At 34.2% G+C, this 20,343-nt stretch overlaps 2 protein-coding genes across 2 annotated transcripts; one reads left to right on the top strand and one right to left on the bottom strand.

Moving 5' to 3' along the window:
- Positions 1-7,325: 7,325 nt before the first annotated feature.
- LOC123884608 (formin-like protein 20) lies at positions 7,326-8,320 on the top strand. Its single transcript, XM_045933744.1, has one exon. The coding sequence runs from the start codon at positions 7,551-7,553 to the stop codon at positions 8,091-8,093; it is 543 nt and encodes a 180-aa protein (XP_045789700.1). The 5' UTR covers positions 7,326-7,550; the 3' UTR covers positions 8,094-8,320.
- Positions 8,321-15,896: 7,576 nt separating this feature from the next.
- LOC123885181 (importin subunit alpha-2-like) lies at positions 15,897-20,087 on the bottom strand. Its single transcript, XM_045934446.1, has 11 exons — positions 19,761-20,087; positions 19,454-19,550; positions 19,269-19,360; positions 19,032-19,163; positions 18,733-18,918; positions 18,478-18,641; positions 18,311-18,389; positions 17,742-17,870; positions 16,937-17,064; positions 16,456-16,841; positions 15,897-16,356 (listed from the first exon to the last, which is right to left on the bottom strand). Exons 1-10 carry the CDS (start codon positions 19,971-19,973, stop codon positions 16,469-16,471), a joined length of 1,593 nt encoding a protein of 530 aa, XP_045790402.1. The 5' UTR covers positions 19,974-20,087; the 3' UTR covers positions 15,897-16,356; positions 16,456-16,468.
- Between the last annotated feature and the right edge of the window lie 256 nt (positions 20,088-20,343).

Raw genomic sequence — 20,343 nt, 5'->3', positions numbered from 1 at the left:
CGTAGCCGGATATCTAATTGATGTTAATGTGCATTGGAAAATTAAAAAAATTGAACATAACATATTTCTCATTTAAATAGATATTATACCTCACATGAACTGAAACTATACAAAATCAAAAAAAGAGAAAGAACAAATGAGTATCATCCAAGGCAGCACAAGGTGACCGACACACATTTGGCTTAGTTTTTTTGGGTACATATATTTGGCTTAGTTCAGATATGATGAATATTCATGCAACTTTTCAAAAGAAAATCTTGGGTAAGCAGTTATTAAAGGACCTGGCCCAAATATTCTTACTACAGATGTTTTCTCTCCGACTTCGTGTTTTTTTTATACTCCTGAATTTTTAATTTTACTCTTGAAAAAACTTCAGTTTATAGAAACCGAAGTTTTTTTTTGTCTTGAAAACAAATTTCGATTTCTAAAAACCGAAATTTACTCTGAATTTACCCTTGAAAAATTCGGTCTCTGCGAACCGAATTTTTTTCCAAAGGCAAAATTGAAATATTGAGGCTATAAAAGAATCACGGAGGTCGGGAGAGAAGGCATCCTTTCTACGTGAGTATTTTCTACATAGATACATTTGAAGTGACCCCAAAGGGAAATACATGAGGATTATGAAAAGTTGACATATTTCACCAAATCAAAAGTATGAAAAGGAATGCTTAGAAAGTGAAAATAATAAAGTTATATAATTAACTCCCTCCGTCCCACAGTAAGTGAGCCAATTGATTGCATCACACATGTCAATGCATAACTTTGACGATTAATATTTTTAATTGTATAATAGTAAAAATTATAAAAATATGATATTTTGAAAATACTCATCGAGATGAATTCAACGACATCTTATATGCTAATATTTGTTTTTATTTATTAGTCCAGAAATAAGGTCAAAGTAAGATATGTGAATGGTGTATATAATTAAAATGGCTCACTCATTTTGGGACGGATGAAGTATCATTTTAAAAAGTAGAAATTATGTTGGACAAGGACATCCATTGAAAATGCAAAGGCAACGGAAAGTTTGAATATAATGTATGTATCATGTCAATCCCAAGAATATGTTGAACAGCTAAAGAGTGGAATATCCAAAATACCCTTTAACTAAACCCTGATTTTACGAGATTTTCCACCTATGTGATGTTATTTGATTGGCCCTCATAGTAACAAAGTTTCCCTTCAATCGCGAGTAGATAAAAGATGTAAGTATTTAATGAGCTTAGCTTAATTGGTAGGAACATCGTGCTATATGTGTAGGAGATGAGATTCAAGCTACGGATACTCCACTTATTTACCTACCTTTAAGATGAAATTTCTAGGCATTAAGCTAATTTGACCAAAAATAATGGTGGAATTTTTATTATTTTACCCTAAAGAAAATAATAAATGGTGTCATTAGTGTTGAACTATGATGAAGAGTCATAATGTCTTGAATTAACAAACATTGAGTAAGAGTAACTACATAACTTATTTTTAATATTACATCTTCATTCAAAACTTTAAAGCATTAAGTTTAAGGTTCTCTCAATTATATATTGCTCAAAACATCATCTTAAGTGTTAGTCTCTCTCATCGTCCCACTCTTATTGCTCTCTTATCAAGTTGAATCAGACTCTCGTACAACTGTTAGGCCGCGAGAGAGTCCCACTGGGTTCTCTTACTTGTATGTTGTTCAATATATCCTCTCAAGTGTGAGCCTCATAATCCCACTCTCTTATTGCTCTATTATCAATTTGAACCGAACTGTGATACAACAGTTGGGCAGGGTTGGATCAATACACATTGGTTCAAGAACAATCACACAAGTGATTTTTAACATCGCATCTTCAATCAAAATCTTAAAGCGTTAAGTTTATACTCACTTATAAGTTGTCCAACTGCAATTCTTCCAATCAATGTGAGACTTTAACTTGCACATATTCCCTTAAGTGTGTGAGTCTCTCATCGTCCCACTTTCTTATTGCTCCCCTATCAAGTCGAACCGAGCTCGAATACCACTGTTGAGCCATGAGACTGGGGAGCCCCGCTGAATTTGATTAACACATATTAGATCAATAACAACCACACACTTAAATTATTAGTCAATGCCATCATGCTTAATTTTTCCAACAATATATGCATACCAACCTATATATTTCAATGCAATTTAATTGTGTAAAATTTTAATGACATTAACTATATTTTACAACAACCTAGACAAATTATATGATAAATCACTTTCATAAATGGTCATCATCATTCTTTATTCGAAAATCATTTAAAACAACAATGATGACAAACATTGCCCTCTAAAAATTAGAAGTTCATGACCTTCGTCGGCCTCATAGAGAATGACACAATATGATTTAATCGATGTTAGTTCGACAAAAACAAAAAAAAAAAACAAATATGTACAGTTAGAGTTGGATTTGTATTTATCACGGTAGAGTTGGATTAGTAAGAAAATGTATCGTTTCATAAGAGTATATCGGTTGATATTATTATGAATATTATTAGAAGAGCAAAGTTCAAACACATGATGGGTCCCCATTTCTCCATACTTATAATATGGTCACTAAGCTATTAAAAAAAAAAAAGAAGTAAAAAAAGGTATCAACGTCTTTTCATGTTTTTTCAATAACCTTTATAGCTTAAACAGAAAATTGTTGACTAATCATAATTTTGTTTTTGAAAGTAAAATGAAACAACACCTTCGGTGGTGGAGCCTACGGCGGAGGCCGATGGATGAGTGAGTAGTGACTGAACTTTATGGATTATTTAATTAAGCCAAACCAGCCTGGAAAGGTAACATGGACAACAATTTACGGTGGAAAATTGGCTTTTATTTGCCTTTGAAAATGAAGTCAATAATTTTACCACAAAGCAAAGTTTGGTTTTTAATATATGGATTTGGCATTGGGGTGCTTTGCCTTTGTCTATGGAATACTTTTAATAATTGGATGGTTTCATGTGGTTATTTCAAGCCATAAGGAAACATGTATTTCTAACATGTCTATAGTTAGGTATTAGACTGAAATTCAGATACCAAACGAACTAGCAAGTTACTAAATTATGTTGCAGTACCATTTTTTTGAAAAATATAAGTTTTTTTAGAGTATTTTTTATAAATATATTTTTTTGAGGAATAATGAACTTGATTTTTTAAATAATATTTTAATAATATAACTAGACATATAAGTAAAGTTAAGTCTATAATTCAACAGTGGAGAGCATTTTTGAAATTTTAAATATTAGAGACCATTTCTTTAAATTTAGAAATATATGGACTAATCAACAATATGTGGCATGAACGTTAAATATTTTGATATCTTCACTATTTGGTTCAGAATTCGTACTATTGTTTTCTGGTTCTAATAAGACATTGATTCTCTTGTCGGGCTATTCATTTTGTATGTGCCTTAGCCCGTTGATTTTGTCGTTTGACTAACATCTCTCTCGTCCCTCTAGCCGATAGAGCTTATTCCTAATTTAGCAGAGAGGTTGCCTTGCCACTCTATCCCTCTCCCTTTCGTCTCGTACCAAAGCTTCTATCTAAGAGGATCTTAGAACGTTGTGAACGTAGAACTCTCTTTTTACTTTTCCGCAACATCAACGACCTTTGATTTACCAAACAGAAAGGACTAAAATCATAAGTCAATGGAAATAAAAAAGACCAAAAGTGTGTGCATTTAAGTTTTTTGTTTTTGTTTTTGTGTAGATCATATATCACCCCATATATACAACTACGTAGACTGATCTTTTTAATGGAATTTGTCAAAAAAAAATGGAATAAGATCAAGTGAGCAAAAAAAACTCTTCTTCAATAGTTTTCATGCCTAAATTCTATAGATGCCAAAATTGCCCAACTTATCATATTTTCACCCACACCGTCATCTAAAAAGGGCTGGGGTGGTTCCACTTATTAGTGTTGTGGGTTGAAACTCCCACCTAGCCCTTGTGGCGGGTGGACCTACGGGCTGACCTATCAATAACAAAAATAAATTATATAAAATTGAATGTACTAATTTTAAGACAAGTCGACCTTTAAAAAACTTTAAAACTAATTCACTAAAAATTAACGCAATCCAACAACCATGTATACAAACTTGGATAAATGAAGACTCCTCAAGGCTCAAAAAATTGCTTACAAAAATACTTATATATTGTTAATTAATTAACAGATCTTAATGCTGGTAGTAAGAGATGAATTCACACCCTTGTAGCATGAGGCAACTTCTTACTAAGGAAACCAATCGTACGTTAGCCACATTCAATACCAATTGGTATCAAAGTAACATAGTGTTAACTTTTCACCCGACACACATACGCGATTGTGTTTGCGCCATTATGTTTAATCTAATAGTACGAAATTTTGGTATTATATATAATGTCATAGATTAAAAAAAAATGACATTTTTTGTGTATACCGGGTATCCTCTTTACTCAACTGCATAGATTAATCCTTCGACTCTTGTGGGACTCAAATGGGTCGCAAATTCTCCATAAAAGTTTTAACATTATTGTATGTCCAAGCCAGAGATCGAACTCAGGACTTTGACTAAGTTAGAAGAAACCCGTGCCATCTCATCTAAATGCTCTTAGTGCTCTTGGGTAGAGCAGTCAAAACGGGTGGCACGGCCAATTTCGGGCCGGCCCGGTCGGGCTTCGGGCTTCGTCGGGCCGGGATAAAAAAACAGGCTACCAAAATTAGTGCATGAGCCCGGCCCGGTATGGATAGTCGGGCTTTCGGGCCAGCCCGGTTTTTTTTTTTTTATTTTTTTTCTACTTCTAGTGCTCAAACTCAACTATATAAATAACATTAATAATTCTCGCGCGTCCGTATTTTTACTCATCCCCTATCTACGAGTTTCTCGCGCCCTATTTTTACGCATCCGCTACTTACGAGTTTCTCGCGCGTCATATTTTTACTCATCCGCTACCTAGGACTTTCTCGCGCGCCTTATTTTTACTCATCCGCTACGTACGAGTTTCTCGCGCGCCCTATTTTTATTCATCCACTACGTATGAGTTTCTCACGTTCCCTATTTTTACTCAGCCACTACCTACGAGTTTCTCGCATCCTATTTTTACGCATCCGCTACTTACGTGTTTCTCGCGCGTCATATTTTTACTCATCCGCTACCTACGACTTTCTCGCGCGCCCTATTTTTACTCATCCGCTACGTACGAGTTTCTCGCGTGTCCTATTTTTATTCATCCCCTACGTACGAGTTTCTCGCGCATCCTATTTTTACTCATCCGCTACCTACGAGTTTCTTGGGTGCCATATTTTTACTCATCTGCTACTTAAGTAGCGGATGGTGTTTTATAATTTATATTACAAACTAATTTCAAATCATCCAAAACAAATTATTTATATTTATATTTTATTTTATTTTATTTTAAATTTTTTCGGGCTTGCAGGCCGCCCGGGACCCATTCGGGCTAGCCCGTATTTTAATCGGACTTTGTCGGGCCGGACTAAAAAACCCGAAAATAATTCGGACTAGGATTTTCAAGGCCCAAACCCGAGAAAAAATCGGGCTTGACGGATCGGCCCATTCAGATTAGCCCATTTTAACCGTCTACTCTTGGGTAAAGTGACACATGATACTACTCACTAAAAATTAAATTATCAGCCAAACACAATAACACCAACACAAATAGAGAAATTAGTATACGATATATTAAGAAATAATAAATACATACACTAAAAGGATGAGAGAAGAAGTAATTTGTACACAAACAGATCCAACGCATTTGTTCCCCCAAAACAAATAAACAAACAAACAAATAATCAGATGAATCCAACTTTGTTTTGCATTTTGCATCTCTTTCTTAATGGCTTCTTACGTTCCCTTTACGTCTCTTCATTATAGGACCATCCTAACACATTATTACCAATTTACCTCCTCCTACTATACACACATCATATTACCATAATAACTCATATTAACCTTACTTACCTAAAAATATTAACTCCAAAATAAATACCAAGTTGGTGATTTGGGGCTGCTAGAATGAGACACATTGGCTGACTACTCCTAATTATGGCCTCATCTAACTAACTAAAGTAACTGTCACCATATATACCTTACTATAAAAAAACTACCAAGTGGTAAGTAAATTACATAAAAGAGCATCAAATTGTGCTTGACAACTTTGACCTTATCTTCAATGATTAGAGTGCATTTTGATATTTTAACTTATTTTAAGTTAGACTTATATATAATTCCACATAAGAATAAAAATTTCAAACAAAATTTTACTGTAGTACTTCCTCTTCAACATAATATAAGTAAAATTTTGGTTTTCATAGATTCATTGAATAGTTTAATGTATTTAATTTATATATAGATCAAATATATTCATTATAATGAAATTGAAAACACTTATCCTCTTTGACGAAAATCATGCGGTGGTCGAGATTTAGATCCACAGATAAAATCAGTTTGTATGTTTCGTTTTACTATTCTATTACATCAAAAATTTCATACTACTAAAAAAACTTAAGATTAAAAATAGTTTATAAACATTAGTACTCTTCAATCCAACGTGCATATATGATAGCAAGCATGGACTGGCAGAGTCAACTGAATGACCAAAGCTTTGGTTGCTTCCACTTGTGGCATGGTTCAGCCATGCTCGGTGCCACGAAGTGATTGAGAACTACCACGGGTCGAAATGCATTTGGTTCTTTATATAATCTTTCTACTTAAGGACAAAATCATGAATTTTTGCAAGGCTCAACACTTACAATTGAGGTGAGAACAATTATTCTAGAAAATTAAACTATTTTTACATATCGTGTCTATATCAAAGGTTACTAATAATACAATGGTAAAACCAATTCTTACAAAAACTCATGTATGAACATTGAACACATACAATTAGAAATGTTGTTACGTAGTTAAATTACCGTCCAACCTAAGTCTATGTCTCATAACTCTATTCAAACGTGGCTGCTTTTTGGTAAAGTAAAACGTGTCGGTGTCTTCCATTGTTTTCTGTCTTGTGCTGACTTATATATTCTCATTTCACTCATTTTTTTCAATTAAAAAATAAAATATAACAAATCGCTTGGTTGTTCATCTTTGAGGTCTCGGAGTGTGCTTCTCTTTAAATTTTAGATCAGATCCTCCTTTCTCTGCTAATAATTTCAAAGTTAAGAGTTTCTTCTAACTTCAATTGGTCCTCTATTTGTCGATAGTAAAATTGGTCTAACTGAATTAGTCGATTCTTAAAACGGATACTACTGACTTTCTAATTTTGTTTTTAAAATATATATATATATATACATTTTTATAAAAATAGAAACAATGAGTGCATTGATAAAAAGACAAGGTGTAGTATAGTGTAGCTTCAAAAGATAAGAGTAAGTTGTTTCACACCACACTTCACACATCAAATAGCAACACAAAAACTCCTTTCACTTTTCTTTATCAAAAACAAACTTTCCACTCTCTCACACCCTTGTTTACTAAGCAACATCATTATTCAACCCCATTTCATTTTAAGAATTTCATCATTCTCATTGTTCTCACAAATTCAACAAGACAAAAAAAATGGGAACACTTCACACAATAGCAACACTAAGATTGTGTTGCTTCATAATTGTGTTGCTATCTCAAACAGTTACTATAGCGGTTGGCGATTTTATAGATCAGAAGAATCTTACAACTAACTCAAAAGATGAAGTGAAGTGTACGCCGTGTGGTCAAGTTCCATCTCCGCCGCCACCTTCTCCACCGCCGCCGTCACCGCCGCCTGCTTCCACCGGTAACTGTCCTCCGCCTCCGTCACCACCGAGCTCCGGTGGTGGTGGTGGTTCAACTTATTACTCTCCACCACCGCCGTCGGTGTACTACTACTCATCTCCACCGCCTCCGGCGAGTGGTGGAGGTGGTGGAGGTGGCGGTTATTATTATCCGCCACCGACTGGTGGAAGTGGGGGTGGGAATTATCCGACTCCACCTCCACCGAATCCAATTGTGCCGTATTTTCCATTTTACTACCATACTCCGCCGCCGTCCACGGCGGCTCCGGTGAAGGGATCGATAATGCTCTATGCTGTCTCTCTTTTACCTATTTTTCTTGCTTTCTTTTAATAGAAGAAAAAACAATGAGAGGAAAATGGAAAGAAAGAAAATAAGTGGATGGAATTTTGCAGATCTTGAAGGGTAAAAATGGAAAAGTGAGGTCAGTGAATATGCAAAGTGTAGTTATTTTTGGTTCTTTCTAATGGTAATGTAGGTTGATCGAAGATCTGCAATTTGTTGACAATTTGTAATTTATTTATAATTTATAATTGTATTTAGCTTTTTAATTTTGTTTATTTAGTATGAAAAATACATTAATTTATGAAATAAATTAAGTTTTATTTTATTAATTTTCGTTTATTTTGTGCTTGTTACATATAAGTGAGTTTTTATTTTGGTGTTAATTACCATCAACATTTGATAAGCAATCACTTAAATTTTGAAGTTGCTTGTTTTAGTAAGTGTTCTAAGTTCTAACTCAAGTACTAGTAATTTTGATCTGAAATTTGTTCTTTTTTTTTTTTTTTTCATATATGTCCTGAAATTTGTTAACAATAATGTAAATATTTTTCGGATACAAAATTTGACATTAACACAGAATGTGGATAACATTATCAACTTTCATATTGATTTTTCTCTCATCAATTTCAAAATTATGCAAGTAAGTTGTATTTTACTCTATATAATAAAATAATTTAATCCAATTATATCTATTGTTTCCGTAGAAAATGCTAATATGTGTTCTTTCTAAAGTGAGTATACGATGTGTTACTATTTTTAATATCGTGTACTTTTTTTATTTATTTATATCTTGTCTTGTTATAAAGTGAGTATACGATATTAAATATGGTGTTCATTTTTGTATGTTTAAAGATAGGAAAATGATATATACAGCGAAGGTTTTTTTTTCACGAATCCATTACGATAGTGCAATTTATCCACATAACACCACACCTACTTGTATTTCGTCAAATCTGGAATTTATGTGTTAACAAAACTGTTTTACCATTGAGTTGTATATAAGGTTATGAAATTTCTTGAAATACCCGTTCGTTGGATATAGCACTCCTCTTAAAGATGACACCTCAAATAAATATGGCAACTTGTGAAATAGGATTGAAATTATTGTTTCTATACGGTGGATGATGATGTTAGTGATGAGAGATAGGGTTACAGCTGGAATATATAGGGATCGTGGTACTTTGGAGCTAGCATATTTAATCGACAATATCGATATACAGATATAGATATTTTTATCGAGTTTGAATCTTATAGTTGTGAGTGTAAGTTATAGTTGATGTTTGCTACCTCATCGCTAAGATTTCGTTTGGTTTGAAGGAAAGAAAGTGGAAGGAGTCTAAGTTCATCCATCGATTTTCGTAATTTTCTTTCCTTCCACTTTCTTTCTACAAAACCAAACACGCCAAAATTGTTGGTGAAGTTTTTTAATTGCTTAGGAAGTTTTTTTTTTTTTTTGCGTTCACCACCAGTTTAATCTGGTTCTGGGGACAGTTCTTGCATCAAGTGGTTCCAACCCCCTCCCTAACAAGTCATTGATTTGGAGAGTGGAAGATCCATTTTAATAAATAGATGTACTAATGAGTTCACGCCAATTCTTCACTTGTATATCTATTTATCTCACAAATAGACAATAAAAGGTAAATAAATAAAATAAATTCGAACCGTTGAGAAGGATCTAGTTCATTGATCTGTGGTCAATTTTTCTTATAGGGGGTACATGAATAAAACGATACTTTTGTAATTCTGACTAATATACACAAGTGATGTAAGATTTTCATCATACAAAAAATTTGTTTTTACTATTGATTAAAAAGATTATGAGTGTGTTTGATCTGCTAAAAAAGAAGGAATTGACAACTTTTGTTTGATTTATTATTCGCTATTTAAGTGTTTAATTATTTGGTGACGTGATTTTTAATTAAGATAGTAACTTTAAGTTATTTATCAAGAGCTTTAGTTAACGCGCGAGTTAGTGAGAGTTTACGCGAGTTGGGCCGTGTTAGTGGGTTTTAGGCCCATTGGGCCTTGGACTTAAGGTTGGGGGGGGGGCTCTATATGAAGCCCTTAGAGAGAGAGTTCATTTTCTCTTTGTTTTTGGAGAAGTAGAGAGAAGGAAGAGAAGAGAGGAGCTAGGGCAAGCTTGAGCAAGAGAGATCAAGAGCAAATTGTCGAGCTTTCGTCGGATTAAAGTAAGAGAGTATATTTCATATTCGTGAGTGACTCGAGAAAAGGGAGAATATCGATTTCTCCGTACCCGAACTTTCTCCACTCCATTTTCGTTTTGGGTTGAGGGATCTTTCCTAAATAAAAGTGAAATCTATTGATTAAAACATGTATATTACACTCTTAACATGTTATACAAACGATTTTGTGGGTTAAAAGTGGGAATTTGTTATGTTTTGAATGAGTTGTTGTGTTCTTGAGCTTTTGAGATAAAAATGGTAAATCTCTACTTTTTTGTAGTAAAAATGGTAGATCAGTGAAATGAACCGTCCTTTTGTGTTTATATATGTCTATTACACTTAGGAACAAACTTACTTTGGGTCTGGAACATCAAAAATGAGATTTTTGGGTGGATTTACGTCCAGAATCACGAACAGAGCAATTGTTGTCTGTAGCTGTTCGCTTAGCGAGTGTTGGCGACCGTCCTCGCCAGTTCTCGCCAGAAGCTGTTCTTACACGGACATGGCTCGCCAGTCTTCGCTTAGTGACCAGTACTAGGTCTGACTTATTTTGTTGATGTTTTAAAGTGTAATTAGACACTTGTAACATGGATTAATGGTATCCTAACATGCAATTAAGTGTTTATAACCATGATTGATTGCTTGTTGATGAATTGTTGATTATAATTGTTGCTGATTGTGTTGATGATGTTTGTTAAATTGTCAAAGAAGTACTCCCTCCGTCCCAAATTATAAGAGAAAAAAGCCCATTTTTTTTGTCCCAAATTATAAGGGAGAAAGTCATTTTCAAGAATGTTATTTCCTTATTCTCATAAAATTAAATGCAAATTGCATTTAATTTTCTCTCTCTACCCTTTTCTCAATAAACAACGACCAATAAAAATTGTTTTTACATTTTCCTATGCAAGTTATTACAAGGAAAACCCACAAAAACATATTTCAAATTCTTATGTTTTACTTTTTCTTAATAAGTGTGATTTTTTTATTTTCTCTTATAATTCGGGACGGAGGGAGTATATTAAGGTGTTAATCAACTTAATAAAGAATGATATTAGAATTATATTATTCTAATAAAGAATGATATTAAGGTATAGTGTTATCTTAATAAAGACAAAATGTTGGATAGTGTTCCACATTATAAATGAAGAGTTTAATGCTATTGATTGTGAGTGAATTCATGAAATACATACATGCATTCATGAATTATATGTGATATTGGATATTCCAATAAAGAATGATATCGGATTATATTTATCCGATAAAGAATGATATTAGAGGTGAGATACTCTAATAAAGACGATGGTATCACATGTATTAGATATGTCTAGGGGACATAGCATGAAGATTGTGACATTAGATTACATTAGGATATGTGTACATTATTTAATATTTGATATATGACACATATGTTTGGAATTGGTGATAATTGTCTATGTGTGTTAGACTTGCTTTATGTGTTGATTGTCCGATGATTAAAAATATAATTGGCTTCAATCTCTTGAATACTATGATTGGTATGAATGATGATGTATATTTATGATTTATGAATATGCATGAATTGTGATGAAGTGTTTAAGTATAGTTTACTTACACTTGTATATTTTTTAGTATGTTATCTAACTCTCTTTTATGTGTTATGTGCTGGACCTTTGGGGGTCCAGATTCACATGTTTTGTGTTTATCGATGTCGAGTCGTTGGTGTGAAGCTCCGCTCTGATTGTGACACGGGAAAAAGGGTTGTATTTAGTATATAGAGTCATTCATGACTTATGTATTTAGATTGGAAAAATGTATCTCTTATAAGAGGATTTATATTGTATAAAATGAGTTTTACTAAGTAATCACGTTAGTATTATGTTGTAAAGAGGAGTGTAATACCTAGAACTAATATTCTATAAATTAATTTGTAATTTTCCGTCACGTATTTTGAAAAAGATTAAACAAAGGTAGAATTACTTAAATAATGGGTTTAGGTGTTACAGTCAACTGACTCACTCATTGTGGGATAAAGGGAGTATTCTTTTTCTCTTCTAGCCCACTCATGGTTAGGAGCGTCTCGCTAATGGGTCTCTACAAGTTTGCACTACAAACAATTTATACAAAGTTTGTTCCAATCAAATATTTATAGTAAACCTTTAATTTGATCGTTTAAATATCAGCATTTTTTTTCTTTCACCACCAGTATAATCTGGTTCGGAGGTCAGTTCTGACATCAAGTGGTTTCAGCCCCCTCCCGATCACAGTTGCGGGGGATCGAACTGTGGTATTCCCTACCAAGTTCAGCATAAATCACCACTGAACCAACTATCAGCATATTTTTATTGATTCCTACACTTATAAAAATATAAGTAATTTTAATATTTTGACATTTTTTTTAAACGACCAAAAATATAATGTATTAATAATTGAAATAAAATATATGTGGTACTCAACCTATCGAAAACAGTTAAGTATAGGTATTATTCTACCAAAACAACCGGAAGAAAGGTCACCACCACAAGGGAGAGACCCAACCATTACCTAATTATACAATAAAATGGATTTACATTCCATTTATAAAACAAACAAGGTAATCTAGACTTCTTTGCCAACAATCACTTTAAGAGATACATTTAATTCTCTCAACTGCTATATTAATATCGAGTTGTGTTATTTGAACAACAATTTAGGTGACAACTTTTGGGACAACAATAAATTTACAAATGAAAGTAGGTGTTGGCACAAAAATCAAAGCAATAGAGAGAGAAAGTAAAAAGATAATGTGAGTATGAGAGAGAAAGTTGTCTCAAAAGTTGTTAAAAAATGGTTGTACAAATATCATTTCTCTTAATATCTTGAGCTTTATGAGCAAAAATTCTACCATTTCTTGTTCGCCATACCACCCAAATCACCGCTTGCCAAATCATGACTATTCCTTTAAGAGCCTTCTTGTTTCTAAGAGCCCCAAAGAAGCTAAGGAACAAATCTCCGATAGTGTTTGGTAAAACCTCGCTCAAACCGAACCATTTATATAACCAAATATTTCATGCAAACCGGCAAAGCAAAAAAGACTCAAGAACAAGGTTGCAAAACAGACAACCTTCTTCACCATCCCCCTGAATAACCCCACTAATAGCCAAGTTTCGTCTCGTCCGAAGCCGCCCAAGGAAAGCTTGCCACGAGAAAACAACTACCTTTAAAGGTGTCAACCTCTCCCAAATATCCACCACATTTCGACAACGAGAGATATCTAAAAAAGAAGAAGAGGACGAAGCAAAAAGATGATAAATGTGTAAATAGTTTATCTTAATTGAGTACGTACCTCCATTACAAAGACAATAAATCCAAGAATCTTCTTCGGTGGAGATTAAAGCGGATTCCAACATGGTCAATAAGCTATTATATATGCAACTCCTCCTCCCAAACAAATCTTGGGCTTCTCCGATTAAAATTTCTAACCCAGGTACCACCCTCCCACTCCCCCATGTCTCTAATAGAGTGTTGTGGTTGATTTGACAAACTATACAAGCGAGGGAATGCTAATGAAATGGAATGGAGCGGAATGGAACATAATGGAATGGAGTGGAATGCTATTCAACTTATCCTTTACCCCACTCCATTCCATTATGTTCCATTCCGCTCCATTCCATTTTGTACCACCAATCCAAACATAGGTTTTTGACTCCCAAACTACCTTCACTCTTGCTCTAATAGTCCTATTGATCAAACTTCAGAATTATCTATAAAATATTATGGACAAATTTTTTATTTTTTTAAATTTGGAGAACCGAACAGGAAAAAAGTGATATTAGAGAGATTAAACTAAAAGTTTTCTGAAAAAGTTTTGCAAACAACTATTCTTAGGATACTTGTTAAGTAATCAAAAGGAGCCTAAAAAAATAAAAAAAAAAAAGAAATAAAAAAAAATATTATCTTCAAAAATAAAAAATTTAAACTTTTAAGATATTATTAGCATTTGCCTTATATTTTTAAGTGTTTAAAATTTATAGGAGTCAAATATATTTAATTGTTATTTTTGTCGTCTTGCGTACTGTCTATTTTGTGCTACGTTGCCTACTTGTATCAACAAAAAAAATTATCTTTCCTATATGTATGAAAAAAAAAAAAATCTTTCTGATGATTGTTCTGGTATAATTTTATTTTATTGTTTACATGATGCAATATGTATATACATAAATTGCATATACATAATAGCTTATTTTTAATACCAACAATATAGTTCTGGATCGCATAAATGATATGTTTTGACAGCCTATTGTTTTACGAACTCAATTTGGATCGATTGCTAATAGTTGATAGAACTAAATTAAGTATTGTGGTTTGGTTTGGTTTGGTTCGATTTTCTGAAATGAAAACCGCAAACCAAACCAAACCATGCGGTTTAGAAGAAAATGATGCATGCTGTTAAAATTAAATGCGGTTTTTGCGGTTTCGATTTGAATTGGTTCAGATACGATCACCCCTACCGCCATCTCATCATCTTCACCGACCACAACACCGCCACTTTCACCATCTTCATCATTCACCAAGCACAGCATCAGTACCGCCGCCACCACTTCTCCATGCCTCAATCCAAACCTGTCACTAACGACACGATTCCAGCAATTACGAATCTATTCAACGACAACGCCGTGGTTACGAAAATTCTTTCAACCAGAAGCCGATTGTTCACAACATAGATCTCTATGGCGTGCGACTGGCGTGGTGGTGGAAACAACCTTTGTGATGTTCGCCGGTTAGAAGGAAAACCTTTGATTTTTTTTGTTTTTATTTTACAAAATTACCCCTCCGTACGGTTGTAGTAAATGTTGTCTAAAAAAAGATGTCAATTTATAATTTCTCTAACATGTGCAAGATAATTGATCATATGCTATGCTGAAAGGACTAGGATAGTTGCTGTATCCATCCAATGAGAGAATCCTTTGGGTAGCTGTCAGAATGATCTGGCATTACTATATGTTCTGACACCAATGATTCATTTCTGAGTGAATTAATTCGTGTGTGTATCAATCATCAAGCTTTTTATTTTATTTTTTGGAAAATTATCATCATGCTTTTTAGAATTCACAGTTTATTACTATTAGTACTATTTGTACAGTTGTCCTACAAACAAAGAGTTGAGGGATCCAGCTCAGCTTGGCTGCCATCCACCTTCCTTCTTCAATCCCATGTTTTAAAGGTTTTTTACTTTAAAATTTTGTTAACTTCTATTCTAAGAATATATGTTAAATAAATTTTTTAAAAATATTAAACAGTGTTTTAGAAGTACTGATTAGAAATATTAATAAAAATTATCAAAATAAAAATTATTAATAAAAAAAAATTTAAATTCTTTATAAAATTAGGTTTCTTAGTCCTGGTAATTTTAAAGTCTACAGAGACTCAGAGACTAAAAGCACAATTTTAAAGATAAAGACTTCTCTAGTTGTCAATGCTTTCTCTTTCCCTTGATATTGTTCCCATGATTAAGAATTAAAAATAGGCTGAACAATTGTCTTCTTCCTCTTTACGTCTAATCTTAATAAAAAATCCACAAATGTGACAGCACACAATCCTAGCCTAAATTATCCACCACACTACTTGTATATGAACCTAATCTCATCCTCATTTTATACATGAAAAGAAAGTGATTATTGCTACAAATATATGCAAATGCAAGCACAAAAAATAACGTGAATATTTTACTTAGAATACACCATAAAATTTGTTTCTGAACACTGTATTCACTCAATTAAAATACTGACTCGGTAAATTAATTACCAATACAAACTAGGACTCAATAAAAAATAGGACTCGAAAGCCGCTTCAAAGAAAACCCTCCCCCCATGATCACACACAAAACGGGTCCTTGCTGCTGCAACATACTTTTTCTTCGGTAAATATATTTCTTGTAGAAGATATGATGGCCACATTATGCTGCTAACTGAACCCACCACCCCCATTCTTATTTGGACATGGCAGTTTAGACTGACCCACCCCAGCACTTCATTAGACACTAGACCGGACCGGACTGACACCAGACACCATGAAGTACATGGATCGACCCCTCAACCCAACCCCACCCCAACCCACCCGGACTCAACCCCAACTGTCACCCTAAATCAACCCTGCTCCATCCAACCAAGTTCCTACAGTTATTGAGAGCAATTGGTTTAGAGAACATAGGAATAAAATGAAGTTGGATATGTAAACTACGATTATAACCCCAACCAAGGCATATTACTCACTGAAGAGAAGTCTTCAACTGAAGTTGAATCCACCAGATGGGACCGAAAGGTCATTGCTTCCAAAATTAAAACCAGGTTGAGAACCATCGCCTGATGGTAGTGTCTCGTCTTCATCCTCCAACCAATATGTCTCGAGAATTTTAACAGCCTTCTCATAAATCTCATTGTTGTCATGACTCTGCAAGTTTTCAATCTTTTCCAATCCCTCAGCATCATCTATCATCTGAGCATATAAGTTGACATCTCCTGTGTTACCAAGACTTTTCTCCACTTCTCCAACCTTCAGTATATTCTCAAGACCTTCTAAACAGACAGTAACAATTCTTGGATCAGGGCAAATAAGCAAATCACATAGAGGCTTAATGCAACCCTGGCTCACCAAGTACCTTGTAACAACAACATTTGGCAAGTTAATACATAAACTCTAAATGTTGCAAGCATGAAGCAGAGCTAGAAAATAATAAAAATTCACTTCACATACTTGATTTGCTCGTGGGTACCACCAGATGTAGCATTAGAGAGTGCCCAAGCAGCTTCTTTTTTAATGTCAAACTCGGCATTTTGAAGAAGATTGACGATGGGACCAATCAAACCAGCTTCAATAACAGCCTACATCATACATAGAAGGTAGAGTTCAGAGTGCATCATTAGCAAATAAGCCAACAAAAGCCACATGTTTTGCAGTAAAACGCAAAATAATCTCAAGACCCAAAACAGAAAACATAAAGTCAATGTTATCCATCAAGTAACACATTACATTCCGTTCAGTGATGTATTTTCAATAAAATGGAGAAAAAAGGGCTTACAATTACCTAACAGTCTAATTATTACTCTACGAGACAACACAAAGCGAAATAACATTAGCACAGTTTCAATCTCTGGTGATTAAAAAGGGAAAATGAATGTAAATGTTGGTGTGTTGTGAATAAATATTATTCTCTAAATCTTCTCTAATTGGTGTAACCTAAGAACTAAATATATCTACAAGACTCCAATGGTTATTGGACAACACATCAAAGCTAAACAGCATGTAGTTCCCCATATGGAAGGACCAAGACCAAAGCAACATTAACATCTAACAACAGGCCAAGAAACTTGGAACAATGAATTATCAACTTCATAAGGTCAATAACTACACTGGAAAATTTAAATTATATTCAAATGATACCCACACATCAAACTTGAAGAAAAAGATAAACAATAAAGAAATTAACACTACACTTTATTATACATGATTTTTAACATCAATCAATTGATTATTAAAAGGATGAGATTTACTAGCTTACCTGTATCTGCTCTCTGTTTCCAGCTGTAATGTTTGATATAGTCCAGCAAGCTTCCTTCTTAATGCTTTTCTTATGATTATGGGTCAACAGGCTCAAAAGGCATGGGAGTGACCCATGGTTGATAATGGCCTGGCAAAAATAGTCCCACCAAAATCAGATAATTCTGACAAGTGACAAATGAATAAAAGACAAGGGGCAAGAAGATACTAGATTCAAGGTAATAAATAATAATGATTCACCAACAATGATTATCAAATATAGCTCTACAATCTTCGCAGTGACCAAGATTCCCTCACCCCTCAAAAAAACAAAATCGATACCTAGGCTAATAATCCTAAAATTGTCAATCAAGCTTCAACGACATACTAAAGCTTTAATAATGTTTTCTCATAAGCAAAATTTACCTATCATTAATTCCAGGTTATACTATTTAAAACTTTAAGTTGTTTTAAAATATGTTTAACACAACACTAATTCAGTACATAACTCAATAAAAGTTAATTTTATTAGAAATAATAATTAGGTAGCAACTAATCATCACAACAATTCACAAGCCATTATGACATTACCTGAGTCTGATTATCATCTCCAGTTACAATATTTCCCACCGTGCGAAGTGCTGGGATAAGCACTGAAGGAGATGGGTGCCTTCAAAACATAAAGGTATATTTAGAGCCAAAAAAATCAATAATTGCAACAAAATATTGGTCGACATAATAAAAGAATTGGTACTCACAGAAGGAGATGAATCAGTCTTCCACATACACCTGCATCGATCACCGCTTGAATTTTGTCATTTGTTCCATCAGAAAGATATGAGAGCGCCCAGCATGCATCTGTCAAGACTTCTTCATCATTGGAAAAAACCAAACGCTCAAGAGCAGGAAGCGCTGGCCTCACCTGTTCATCAATGATCCATTATTAATACACATAAAAGGTCGTCTTGCAGGATCAGGTTTATTATAAAAAAAAAAAAAAACACAGCAACTACCTGGTCAAATGGAGGTTGTGGCTTGCCCCTGCAAAAGTTTGACAGGGTCCAAGTAGCATTTCTCAGCATTGAAAGCTTTGCCTGCTCATTCAACTGGGATAACAGCGGGATCAGGGCACCATGACTGAGAACAAGATCACGGCACCTAGGGGAGTCACCAGCAACATTTCCCAATGCCCACACAGCCTACAAATTTCAAAGTTTTAATAACCAGGATAGTTCCGCAAAAAATCATAAAAAAAAGTACAAATGCATGTTATGCTATTGCTAATGCTATCAAATAGCAATAATCAATATACCTGCTCACGAACATCATCACTAGGAGAACTTAGTAGCTTGACAAAGATTGGCACTGCCCCATGATCAATTACCACCTTAGTGTTATCAGAAGTTCCGGATGCTATGTTTGTGAGAGCCCAAGCAGCCTCAAACTAAACAAAAAACATGTCATATAAACAACCAACCAAAACAACAAATTCAACTACACTATATATATACACTTTCAAAAGGGAAAAACAAAAGACAAGATTTCAAACCTGAAGTTGAGGAAAATCCTCCCTAACTAGAAACTCAACAAAACGAGGAACAACACCAGATTGAATAACTTCCTCGATCGGAGGGCTACGTTCTACAAAACCAAAATCAATACTTTAACACTTAGAATCACATCAACATCAACATAGCAATGCACTTAAAAACATTAAACAGAATCAAAAGTTACCAATCGAAAGCAGCTTCCGGAATTGCGTAGTTGCTTCCAGTTGTTGGGTATTATCATCCGACCAAACCCCAGCAACCATAGCAGGAAGACTCTCCAACTGCAACACCACCAACAAAAAGACAAACATCAATAAATAACCGTCAAAACCGTTGTTTAACTAACTATCACTAAACCTAACATCACAAAAACAACCCAATCAAATCAAAACGCGTAAACGGATTAAACATATTGAATCAAAACTGCATAATCAAAATCCGAAATCGGAAATTCACGATCAAACCCTAAAATAACCGCGATCGACAATTACCTTTTTCTCAACAATGGAAGCAGATTGAAGAGGAGTAGAAAACTGTTGATTTTGAAGACCTTCACGTCTTTTCTTCTGAAGACTCTCTTCACGCTTGTTTTTACGGATCTCAACCATGTTATCTTCTCTTCTCCGGCGACCTTCGTCGGCATCAACGGCAACCTTATAACGGTTGCGACGAACCTCGGTTCTAGCATTAGGTCTGAGCGACATCGTGAAAACAATTGAAAATGAAAACGATTTGGGGATTTGGGAATTTGAAAATTCAAAACCCTAATTTACGATTGAGAATTAGAAGAGAGAGATGATGGTTGGAGGAAATTTAAATAGGTGTATTTGCGTGTAAAGGTAGTTTTATGGATATGGATTATGGGTCGGGTTGACCCGAGTTCTTAAAAAGGAAGTGCGTTTAATTTGATAATAATGTGATTCGGTGTGTCGTTTCGTGTTGATTTTTTTTTTTGTGGAACGTGCCGACTATAAATGAAAACGGGTGGGTTATGGTTTCATGGTGATGTTTATGGACCCTTGCTTTTCAATCATCATGGTCATGATCCAATCCACTTCATGATTTTTTTTTTTT

This window comes from Trifolium pratense, linkage group LG5 (assembly GCF_020283565.1).
Source record: "Trifolium pratense cultivar HEN17-A07 linkage group LG5, ARS_RC_1.1, whole genome shotgun sequence".
Classification (NCBI taxonomy): domain Eukaryota; kingdom Viridiplantae; phylum Streptophyta; class Magnoliopsida; order Fabales; family Fabaceae; genus Trifolium; species Trifolium pratense.
Note: the sequence above shows the minus strand (reverse complement) of the source record. Positions and strands in the feature narration are given on the sequence as shown.

Bases quoted from the DNA above. Each gene is read 5' to 3' on its own strand.
- LOC123885181 (XM_045934446.1), bottom strand. From the start codon at position 19,973: ATGTCGCTCAGACCTAATGCTAGAACCGAGGTTCGTCGCAACCGTTAT. The intron at 18,642-18,732 runs GTAGTTGCTGTG...ATTGATGAACAG, and splicing joins CACAACCTCCATTTGACCAG to GTGAGGCCAGCGCTTCCTGC. The intron at 16,842-16,936 runs GTATGTGAAGTG...TGTTGTTACAAG, and splicing joins GGTACCCACGAGCAAATCAA to GTACTTGGTGAGCCAGGGTT.
- LOC123884608 (XM_045933744.1), top strand. From the start codon at position 7,551: ATGGGAACACTTCACACAATAGCAACACTAAGATTGTGTTGCTTCATA.